This window comes from Lissotriton vulgaris, chromosome 7 (assembly GCF_964263255.1).
Source record: "Lissotriton vulgaris chromosome 7, aLisVul1.2, whole genome shotgun sequence".
NCBI classification, from domain to species: domain Eukaryota; kingdom Metazoa; phylum Chordata; class Amphibia; order Caudata; family Salamandridae; genus Lissotriton; species Lissotriton vulgaris.
Genome location: NC_141695.1, coordinates 806,971,481 through 806,983,649, shown reverse-complemented (window position 1 = coordinate 806,983,649; position 12,169 = coordinate 806,971,481). Strand labels below are relative to the sequence as shown.

The following is a 12,169-nucleotide window of genomic DNA, read 5'->3' as shown; positions in this document are numbered from 1 at the left end:
CGCCATATCTAGAGCGCAGTCGATGGATTCTTCCGCTGCCCGCTCTCCTTCCATTAAAACTTTCCTGGCTTCTTGTCTTGTGTCCTCTGGCAATAGCTCTATGAATCTAGCCATCTCCGACCACATTTGGCGATCGTAGCGTCCAATAATCGCCATTGAATTTGCTATCCTGATGGATGCTGCAGCCATAGTGGAAAACTTCTTCCCAATAAGGTCTAATCGTCGCCCCTCTTTATCTGGTGGAGTAGAAATAGGGGTAGCTGCGTTCTTTGACCTTTGCTGCGCCGCCTGAGAGATTACCGAATCCGGGCGTGGATGACCAATAAGGCACGCCGGACTAGAGAGCGGAGCACGATATTTCTTTTCTATTCTGGGTAACACAGCAGGCACAGATGCAGGGTTTTTCATTATCTTTATGCCTTCCTTCCAAATAAACTCAATTATGGGAATGGCTCTAGATATCTTTCTTGTTTCCTCTTTAAAGTCATGGAGAAAACACTCCGTTTGCTCCACTGTAACCGGGAGCTTAAACCTGGTTGATGTCCTCTGCATCAGGTTGTGAAAACCACCTACATCTTCAAGCGGTGAATCTGAAAGTTGTGGAGTTGGAGGGGACGGCATGGGTATAACATATTCATCCCATGGGTCTGATGAAGGTATGTTAGGCAACTCTCCATCTTCTACCTCCTCTTCTGATGACGTATCCGGAGTGTGTGGAGGCAAGACCGGTTGCGGATTTTCCACAATTGGAGAAACCGGTGGCTGTTGCCGAGGAGGAGCTACAGTATCAGATTGAGGTACTTGCGGTGGAAAACGCTGCTTGTAGTCCGCCAGCATAGCCTGTAAATCCTGTATCAAATTAGGCGGCAACTGAGTGACTTCCGGGACTCTAGGCCTTCTCTGATGTTCCAATGAATGAGGCACTATGATATCCTCTTGGTAGTAGTGCTCAGCGTATGAATCCTCTTCATCATCATCTTGGCACTTGATGACAAGCTCGGATGGGTGACGTGCCACACCAAAAGCACCCTCATCATCATCATCATCATCTTCTTCATCATCAGCATAAGTTTCTAGAAGATGAGAAGGCATAAGTGGAGATATATATGAACCCTGTTGTCTCTTATAAGACACTAGTTGAAAGTTCTTTGTCGCTATTGGCGTACAAAAGGCCTGATTCCCAGTGGTAGGTCTTAGTAAAGCTGATCCCATCGATCTTGATGACCCCGGAGACCAAGGTGCATCTACTTGCTGAAAGGATGCCGTCGTCGACGGATTTATCGTCGACGAGATCGACGACTAGGGCATCGTCGACGATAGACTTGCCGTCGACGGGACTGTCGTCGACGGGCTCGACGTCGGCGGGACAGTCGTCGATGGACTCGTCGTCGATGGAGCCACCGTCGACGGGACGGTCGTCGACGGGGTAACCAAGGACGGGCTCGTCGTCGACGGGATAGACGTCTATGCTTTCTTCGTCGACGAGGCAGTCGTCGACGGCGGCGTCGACGACTTCGTCGACGGGCTCTTCTTAGATGACAAATTTTTTGATGATGATGGCGTCTTCGTCGACGAGTCGTCCACGAGAGTTCTTTTTGTCACAATACTAATTTTTGTAGACACAATCGGAGTAGTAATAGATGTAGTGGATATCATATCCATAGAAGAAGAGGTTGAAGTAGAGACAGTGGTCACTGGAGAGGAGACAGTAGAAGTCTTACTCACAGTTTTCTTTGCCGGATCGTTGGTGGCTGAGGCTCCAGAGACAGAATGATTGGATCTCTGTGAAGAGCCTGAAGTAGAGTGGGAGGTCTTAACATGCTTTCTCCCCTCACTTATCTTATCCTCTTGAGACCTCGCCCTCTTGCTAGAGGTAGAGGCTCTGTCGTCATCATCCTTGGAAGAGGATTTAAGCCACAAAAGGACTCTGGCCTCCCTATCCCTTAAGGTCTTGGCAGGGAAGGTAATGCAGATCTTACAGGTTTTTGCCTCATGCTTGGGATACAGGCAATAAATGCAGTCCTTGTGTAGGTCATCCACATGGACCCTCTTCTTCTCGCATGTTCTGCAGGGTCTGAACAAGGCCTTCTTGTCAGACATCTTGAAGCTCTTGAAGAAAAAACTGAGTCAAGACTCAGGGAGACTCCCTTCCACACGACGTGCGGTGAAAATCTGAGGAGAGCTGGCTCTGCAGGGAAGGTTCTAGAGGGTGCTGTGAGCTGATTGGTTGGAGCAAAGACTTTGGGTCTTTTAGCATAATGAGGTAGATAGGCTACTATAATATAGGCCTCAGGCCTTTTTCTAGGGCCTACTACTGCAAAGTGCTTTTGGCACTGCTTTTTTATTTACCGTGGGACTCCCGCCTCGACGACGGGGAATGATTCAGGCATGTGAATCTATGAAAGATACCCCAATACTGGATAATGGAGAATCTCCCAATAAAGGAGTGGCAGTTGTGTCAGCATTTGGGGTAACTGTGGAGGAAAATGTTCTGCAAGCTCAAAGAAAACAAGCACTACATAGGGATAGCGACCATTTGCAAATAAGTAAAAAAGAATTCAGACACCAAAAACAGCAACCTTCAAAAATCTGTAAAAATAGAAGTCATTAAAATAGTAGAACACCAACCTCTCAAACCCTAAACCCGAAGGAACACCACCCAAATCCAATCTGTACCTGGCATCTGCTCATGATGGGAGTGGAAGAGCTCGAATTGCTTGGTGGGGGGCAGGGGAGAGGGGGAATAACAAAAAATTGAATTTAAAAAAAATTCTAATTGCACTTACCTGCTTTTCTGACGGCCGCCATCTTGCTTCTCTTTTACGAGCCTCAACTCCGGCTGCATACCACGCAGGCTGCCAGATACCAATCAAGGCGCTTCTCTCAGACTGGAAACACTAGTCCCAGCAAGTGAGAAGCGCTAGGATTGGTCTGAGGAGCCTGGTTTGCTGCTCAGACAGTGCCTGGGAGACTGTGGTGTTTCTCCAACCTGGCTGTGCAACACAGCTAGTTTGGAGAAACCTAAATGCGCATGACAGTTTAAACAGTCTAAAACAGCAGGCCAAACTGACATGCACACTTGAGAGGCTACGACTCCTCTCCCTGCCATGCCTCTCACAAGAGGATTTTCTGACCCCACCCTGCTGAAGACTCACAACGACAGCTGGAGACAGGATGCAAAAACAAAATGCTGTTATCCTTTTTTCCCCCCACCTTTTACCAGGGGTGGCGCTCATACGAAATTACTGAGGAGCCACCCCTAGATGAACGCACACACAGACAAAATAAGTCAGACATGAACAATACTTTGCGCACTCATACAACCACAATGAGAGCCATAAGGATAAAAATCATATTGATTAGGGAGTGAGACCAGCTCCAGACTTACCCAACTAAGGCCGCTGCCCTCAGGCTGCAGTCAATCTTAGGCTCCACGCTTTGCTCTCCATCTGGTTTCCGTTTTTTCTTCCTCTTGTGCTTGATGGCAGTTGCAGAGAACACTTTTTCTCCAAGCAGATTATCCTCTACCAGGTTTGGTTCTCTGTGATCCAAATGGGAAGTCACACATTCCCTGTGGCGGGGCCGGTCATAGTTTTCGGGGTCCCCATTTCTTTTCCTTGGGGTATCTGGACTTGACAGTGTCTTAACATTACTCTCACAGTACACCATGGTACAGGTCTCTCCTAACTTGTGCTTTTTCTTTTTTTTTTTTGAGGAGGGTGCTGGAGATTGCTGTCCATGGGGACTCTGGAAGACTGTTTGTAAGTGGACAGGAGATTGAAGACTAGTTTCCATGTTGGCGGTCCCATGTAAACCAGGTCCAGGTTGAAGGCAAGATGGTGATGAGGGCATGGCAGCATGATGAGGTTTAGGTGATCCTAATACCTGGTTTATCAAGGCTATATCCAAGGACTGAGTAAACTGTGTACTAGGAGGACAGGCAGCTGTTAACTTTAGTGGACTTTGTGATTTTGAAGACAGCAAGACATCCCTAGAGAAAAATGAGAAAGGAATATGTACAATCAAGCCTGAGGTGACAAAAGAAAAAAAGCAAATATTGTCAGTCCTTAGGGAGGCAAGACGAGTAAACAAATGCAAGATCTGAGAAACATAACCAATATTGACAAATGTGAGTTTGGTTAAGATTTCAAACACATTCTCTTGTGAAACAATACAATTTTAATGCAAACTACAGCAAAAAAGTATACAAAATCCTTAAATCTATATTTTTATTTAGTGCTCAAAGAAGGAATGCAAGGTTGCTAATAATAATAATAGACATTACTGTAGGAAAGTTGGTTTCTGTTGCAGTACCCCCCACACACTTGCCAGATTTCTGATGCACTTTGACTTGATGGGCCTTGGGTCTTTGCCAATCATGTTCCCAGCCTGTGTTCGAACCCCAGACTGTACATTTGTACCCCCAATTGGCACCTCTCTGGCCTGTAAGTCCTTTGTAAAAGGTACCATGGGCACTGTGACCAGGAAAGGCCTCTAAGGGCTGCAGCACATAGGTTGCCACCCTCATAGTTCCTACAATATCTCAATCTCTCTCTCAATGTCGCTCTCTTGCTCTCTCAATATCTCTCTCTCGCTCTCTCAATGTCTCTCTCTCGCTCTCTCAATGTCTCTCCCTCAATATCTCGCTCTCTCTCTCAATAACTCTCTCTCTCAATCTCAATAACTCTCTCTCTCATGTGTTTTGGTGCAGAGAAAAGTGAAGAGTCAACATGGCACACACACCTGTGGGCCGTGCCTGCAACCCACTGTCTATATTATAGGCAAGACATCCCTCTAGTTGCGTGCACTATACCACTGGTGAGGGAACAGTTGCATGAGCACTGTACCCCTTCAATGTCTAAGTCCATTCTTGGACATTGTTAGTGCAAGAAAGCCATAAAGAGTATGTGGTCTGGGAGTTTATCATCACAAACTCCACAGCACCATAATGGCCTTACTGAATTTTGGTAAGTTTGGTAGCACACTTCTCAGCATAATAAACCCACACTGATGCCAGTGTGGGATTTATTATATCATGCACTCAGGGGCATCTTAGAGATGCCTCCTAAAAACAACCAGTCTCTGGTGGGTTCCCCGACTGGTAAACACCAGACTGCCACCACTGTTTCTGGACCTCTTGGGAGGGAAACTTCGCTCCTTGGGCCCCAGAAACAAAGCCTTTCCTTGGTGGAGGTGGTCCCACCTCCCCCAGGTCAGGAAAAGCCGTCTGTGGAAAGCTTAAAAAGGCCTTGCTGCCTTTGTAACCCGACCCCCAGCCTCTCCTGCTATCAGGAGCAGGCCCCCTTCCTGTCTCACCCCCTTTTCGGAGGGAAGACAGGCGGGAAAAATTAGGGCAACCCAGAAGGTGTGCCCACCTCTACCAACCCAACCCCTCAGGTGGCGGAGGCGGGGTGAGGTTAAGCCAACTTTTCAACATCTAGCAGATGGCAAGCACTATCCAATCAGCATTAGAGATTGTGCCCACTCCCCCTCATGGGCTGAGCACACCAAGGTTGTAGTCACCCTAAGGTCAGTAGCCCACTGGCTACTGACCTCAAGACCTCTAAAATGCACCCTAAATATAGATAGATATTTATTTTGTGCTTGATTAATTACAATTTTTGAAAATACATAACAAAAAAATTCCCATTTGTCCACAGATAAATACAGTTAAAAGCAATTAAAAACCATATAATATAAAACAAGATCGTCAATTGCATATTCCTAATTTATACAATGTAGCTGCTTTTAAAGGAGATTCTCGTAGACTCTTACATCTTAAATAATACTGACAATAACTGCCACAACTTCTCAGGGCAAACGGCACAGCTTAACCAAGTCCATTGTCCAAGTTAGAGGTTTGACGATTAGAGTACAAGTACGACTAAAACAAGATGGAGAGTTAATATTACATTTAAAAAGCCTATTAGCGTCTTTCGGGTAACAACAGGGTTTTAAGTCTCTTCGTTGGCAACTCAAAAAATGTTGTTAGCCGACAATTGAGCTGGACGTCAGTGGCGTTAAAGCAAATCTTCACTGCCTGCCTACATGTCCAGATACCATAATACCTAAAGAAAGAACGTAACAAGATGCATTTTATGTCCTTTAAGCTGGGGCAGTTGCAGATGACATGGATGATGTCTTCCTTCCCTCTTCCGCTTAGACGACAAGTCTGAGTGCCCCCTTTCCTTTCCCATGGTGGAAGATGGGGTTTGATCGCAATTACCCCCACGCGCAACCTTAGAAAGCTTTCCTTTCTGCTTATCCTAATTCCAGCACTCAAGTAGGCTTGGGGTTTTGGCCTTACATAGTCGCTGAGCACTATCAGCCGTGTGCCTTTTTAGTAAGACTTGCTTTGTCTTCTGAAACTGATAGCACAGATGATGTTTTTCTCACTGCTTTTTTAAAGGTTAGATGATCCGTTGGAACGGCCCAGAGTTCGGACAGGCCCAGTAGCTCAATCGATTCAAACAAATAATCCCTTGATGAACATTTTTCTCGATTGTGCAGGGCTTTACAAAGGTGGGAATTTAAAGATCCTGCCTCAGCATTTCGGATTTTATGCTAACGTTCAACGTAGGTGCTCCTTCTTTCCACCGCTTGTCTTTGAATCCCGAATTCTAGCCGGATTTGAGCCGGGGAGACATATTTAGGGAGATGGAAAATAGCTCTCTATGAGTTGGCTATTATGAATTCTAAAACTGCTTCATCTTTACCTTTTAGGGCCCCACTCCCGTATGTCAATGTCAGCAGCAATTTAGTCCTCAAGACCTGTAAGAAGGGATCAAGCGTAAAGTCGGGTAGCCGTCTCTTCAGTGAATTCAATGATGAATACTTCGTGGTCCCTTTTCTTCGCATGGCCTTTAACTAAGTTTTGAAAGAGCATTTGTCATCCATTAATATTCCCAGGTATTTATAGCTTTGTACTTGATCCAGACGTTGGCCATCAAGGAACCAGCAATTGGTCTTTTTATGGTAATTGAATGCCGTAAACAAATATGCTACTTACCAGTATGCATCTGTTCTTGGCATGTAGGGCTGCTGACATTCATATCTGTGCATAGATCGCCGCCTAGTGTTGGGTCCGGATGATTGCACATTGTTGTCCTGGAAGAGTCTTCGAAGTATCACGAGATAGGGGACTCCTCCCCTGGACTACAGTGCGCATGGGCATCCTCTCCATCCTCAGATTGTTTTTCGCCATTGTGGCAGAGATGGAGTGTAATACAGTGAGTGATGTCCATGCTCCATAGTAATTCTGAATGCTACAGCTGCTACAGGCGCCGGGGAGGAGGGTGGGCGATATGAATGTCAGCAGCCCTACATGCGAAGAACAGATGCATACTGGTAAGTAGCATATTCGGTTCGAGGCATGTGGGCTACTGAATTCCTATCTGTGCATAGATTATATAGCAGTCCCTCCTATTAGCGGCGGCTGCCCGTGCCAGCTGCAGCAGTCTGAAAAAGAGTTTTTAGAACAGCCTGTCCTACAGCTGCCTGCTGTCTTGAACGCACATCTACACAGTAGTGTTTCGTAAATGTATGTGTAGTGGACCATGTGGCTGCCTTACATATCTCTTCTAAAGGAATATTCCCCAGGAAAGCCATGGATGCTCCTAACTTACGTGTGGAGTGTGCTCTTGGAGGAATGGTTAGTGTGCGTTTAGCTTTTGCGTAGCAAATCTGTATACGCCTAACTATCCATCTGGCTATTCCTGCCTTGGAAATGGGGTTGCCTTTGTGCTGTGGAGAAAAGGCAACAAACAGTTGTTTCGTTTTCCTGAAATCCTTTGTTCTGTCTATATAGTACATAAGAGCTCTTTTGACGTCTAATGTGTGCAGAGATCTCTCTGCGACATTTTCTGGATTAGGATAGAAAACAGGCAGTTCTATGTTTGGTTCATGTGGAACTGCGAAATCACCTTGGGCATGAACGTAGGGTTGGTGCGTAGTACAACCCTATTTGAATGGACCTGTATGAATGGCTCTTGAATGGTTAGTGCCTGGAGTTCGTTAACTCTTCTTAGTGAGGTACTGGCTGCTAGGAAAGCAACTTTCCAGGTCAGAAATTGAATCTCACAAGAGTGTAGAGGTTCAAAAGGTGGTCCCATCAGTCTGGTTAGGACCACATTCAGGTTCCATACAGGTGAAGGTGGGTGTCAGGGAGGGATCTCTCTTTTGAGTCCCTCCAGAAAAGCCTTAATGGCAGGCACTCTGAATAGTGAGAGGTGCTGCCTGTTTTGAACATAAGCTGCTATTGCGGATAAATGTATACGAATGGAACTGTATACCAGATTGCATCTGTATAAGTGCAAGAATTACAGATAATATTTTGAATAGATGCATCCAGTGGGTCAATGTCATTATTGCTACAATATATGACAAACCTTTTCCATTTAGCCGCATAACATGCTCTGGTTGTGGGTCTCCTTGCCTCCTTGATGATGTTCATACATTCTGGTGGCAAGTTGAGGTAGCCAAATTCTAAGACTTCAGAAGCCAGATCACCAGGTTGAGCTGTTGCGGATCTGGGTGCTGAATTTCGCCATGGCTCTGCGTGAAAAGTCTGGTTGTTAGCCGCAGTCTTTGATGCGGTACCACGAAAAGTTCTACTAGCGTGGTGTACCATGGCTGGCGTGCCCACGTTGGAGCAACCAGGATGAGTGTCATCGAGTGTTGCTTTAGCTTGCGTGCCACCAGCGGTATAAGAGGCGCTGGGGGAAAAGCGTTCGCAAATCTGCCTGACCAGTTCATCCATATCACATTGCCCTGTGACTGCGGATGTGGGCACCTGGCGGCGAAGCTTTGGCATTTTGCGTTTCCCCTTGTGGCGAATAGGTCTATCTCTGGATGACCCCACTGCTGGAAGTATGGCTGGAGTACTGATGGATGTATCTCCCACTCGTGCATTTGGTGTCTGTGTTTGCTGAGCAGATCCGCCATCTGGTTGTCTTTGCCCGGGAGGTGTTCCGCCATGAGGAAGATGTTCCTCTGAATGGCCCACTTCCACATGCTCTGAGCCAGATGAGACAACTGTGGAGAGTGTGTTCCTCCCTGCTTCTGTATGTAGTACAAGGCAGTCATGTTGTCCGTCCGGATCAACACGACCTTGTTGCACAAGTATACTTTGAATGCTTTCATCGCCATGAAGATTGCCATCAGTTCCAAAAGGATGATGTGCATCTTCTTTTGCTGTGCTGTCCATAGTCCCTGCACTGTGTAGTGGAGTACATGAGCTCCCCAACCCTGGAGAGATGCGTCCGTCCTCAGTATAATCTGTGGCACAGGCTCCTGGAACGGTCGGCCCTTGCAAAGGTTTTGTGGGTTCCACCAATGCAGAGAGTTGTATGCCCGGCCGCTCACCAACACTAGGTCCTTTAACTGTCCTTGAGCCTGATTCCACTGAATTGCCAAGCACTCCTGAAGCGGACGCATATGTAGTCTCGCGTGCGGGACTATGAAGATGTAGGAGGCCATCGTGCCTATCAACTGCATGAACACTCTTGCTGGAAGCGAGTGTTGAGGTCTGAATTTTTGTATCGGCAATTGCATGCTGTTTATCCTCGCTGAATTTGGCTGAGCTTTGGCTGCCAGAGTGTCTATTGTCGCGCCCAGGTACTGTCGCACGTGGGCGGGTTGAAGATGTGACTTTGGATAATTCAGCGAGAATCCCAGACTGTGAAGAAGATGAATGGTGTGGAACATGTGGCTGGCACAGTGCTGGGCCGTCTTTGCTTGAATAAGCCAGTCGTCCAGATAAGGGTAGACATGTATGTGCTGTCTCCTTAGGTGTGCTGCCACTGTCGCCAGACACTTTGTGAACACCCTGGGTGCCGTAGGTACTCCGAAAGGGAGGACTTTGAACTGATAATGTTGTTCTTGAATAGTGAACCTGAGATACTGTCTGTGTGATGGGTGTATGGGTATATGGAAATACGCATCCTTTAGATCCAGTGTTGCGAGGAAGTCTCCCTGACTGAGTAACGGCAGAACCTGCTCTGACAGAATGTAACTGTTTAGAGGCCTGAGGTCTAGTATAGGTCTGAGAGACCAGTCCTTTTTGGGCATTAAAAAGTACAGAGAGTACACCCCTGAGCCTTGGTCTTCTACAGACACGAGCTCTATGGCTCCTTTTTGCAGCATGCCGACGACCTCCTGCTGCAATAAGTGTAAGTGCTCTGCGGACATAGGACGGTGTCTTGGTGGTATGTTGGGTGGAGTGGATGTTAATTCCAGACAATACCCGTACTGAACAATGTCCCTCACCCACCTGTCTGTGGTGATGGATTTCCAGACTGGCAGGAACTGCAGTAGTCTCCCCCCGACAGGTGTTATATGGTCGGGGGGCAGTGACAGGGCGTCACTGTTTGTTATTGGCAGAGGATCTGGAACTGTTGTTTCTTTTTCCTCTTCCCTTGATGTTGTTTCCATGATATCCACCCCGGTTGTTCTTATTGTAGGTGGATTGTGTACCTCCTTTATTGTACTGTGTCTGTTGTGTGGATTGGCCTCTTGAAGGGCCCCTAGTATTGGAGCGACGAAAGGAGCCACCCCGAAACTGCTGTGACTGCAGAGCCCCCATAGACTTTGCAGTCTCTGTGTCTTTTTTAATTTTTTCAAGGGTGGTGTCAACCTCAGGTCCAAATAAATAGTCCGGGTTAACTGGCTGATTGAGGATAGAAATTTGTATTTATGGTTTGAATCCAGAGATTCTCAACCAGGCATGTCTCCTTAACATAACGCTAGTGTTAATGGCCCTGGCTGCAGTGTCAGCTGCGTCTAGCGCGCACTTGATGGAAGCATTGGTGGATAAGTAGTTCTGCCCCCTCCTTGTACTGATCTGGTAGGTGTTGCAACAGTGTCTCAAGGGTATCATAATGGGACCTGTCATATCTGGCTAAGAGTGCCTGAGTGTTGGCAATGCCCCAGATGTTAGCTGCCTGCGCAGCCACCCTCTTTCCTGAAGTTTCCAGTACTTTCGACTCTGTCAGGAGGAGGAGCATCACCTGTAGTCTGGGAGTTTGCTCTCTTACGTGCATTAGAAACAACTAATTAGTCCAATGGCAACTGTCCTCTTATATAAGTAGGGTCCACAGGTGCCGGTCTATATTTCTTTTCAATCCTTGGGTTTAACACCCTGGCCCTAGTGGTTTCCTTAAAAATGTCACCAGCATGCTTAAGGACCCCTTTTAGCATGGGCAGGGTCTTGACTGTTCTTTCTGAAGTGGAAAAGGTGTCGACCAGAAAGTCTTCCTCCACAGGGTCAGCATGTAGCTCGACGTCATGGTTACTTGCTGCTCTCTCAATAAGGGCGTTGAAGGCAGTAGTGTCCTCAGTAGAAGATGTTTTCACACTGTATACATGTGTGTCAGGGGCAGTCTGCGGATCCCTTGGGTCAGCCGGGTCTGCCCATGGTTGGTTTTGATCATCGGGATCAGTGTCCACATGATAAGTGTCATCTTCATTTTCGTCATCCCCTGCATCCACATCTGAGTATGTGGGTGAAAAATTCTGAGGTGCTTGCCCATAGGAATGGAGGGGTTCCACAAGAGCTGGTGATGTTGTTGAATCCCTCTTCTTCTTCAAGGGAATCTTATGACTCCATGGGTGTTTCTGGTATTATTTTCCTTTTATATATGGACAGTCTACCAGTTTCCGAGTCTATGAATTGCCTCGACTCCTGTTCTTCAGGCTCCTCTGTAGCCTCCACTTCCGTCGACACTTTTTTAATGGCTCCGATATCTCTTTTTGGTTCGAACATCTTCGGACGTATCGTGGGTGGCAACCCGAATTTGATTGGTGTCGACGCGGTCTGAACGTTTCCGACCAGCTTTGGTGTTGGGGCCTTCTTCGGCCCGACCGCTGTAGCCTTATCTTTGATGCGTTGGAGTGACTCCGACACTTCCTTGGCTATGAATGAACTCGGCTGCGTTGACTCGACAGGGTCCTTGGAGCTAGTCTTCATCTTGTCCGCAGGCCTCGACCGAGGATCGATCCCTTCTTTCGGTTTGAGTCTTTTGTGTGTGTTGACTCCTTTCGGCGTCGGCCTTGTTGGTTCGACAGCCTTGACCTTGGTCTTTGGCGCCCCAACCTTCGGATCGATGATCATCTTGAGCTTTTCGGCATCGACGGCCATTTTCTGTTTCTTCGGCTCCGAGGGGTTTGAGGC

The 12,169-nt window shown here is 47.1% G+C and overlaps 1 protein-coding gene across 2 annotated transcripts in view; it reads right to left on the bottom strand.

The window, feature by feature from the left end:
• The window catches only part of USP36 (ubiquitin specific peptidase 36), a 726,079-nt gene that overhangs the window by 80,999 nt on the left and 632,911 nt on the right, over positions 1–12,169 (bottom strand). For both annotated transcript variants that reach the window (XM_086931077.1, XM_086931078.1), the window contains exon 16: positions 3,389–3,991. In XM_086931077.1, coding sequence (XP_086787203.1) covers positions 3,389–3,991 — 603 coding nt within the window. The remainder of the gene's footprint in view (positions 1–3,388; positions 3,992–12,169) is intronic.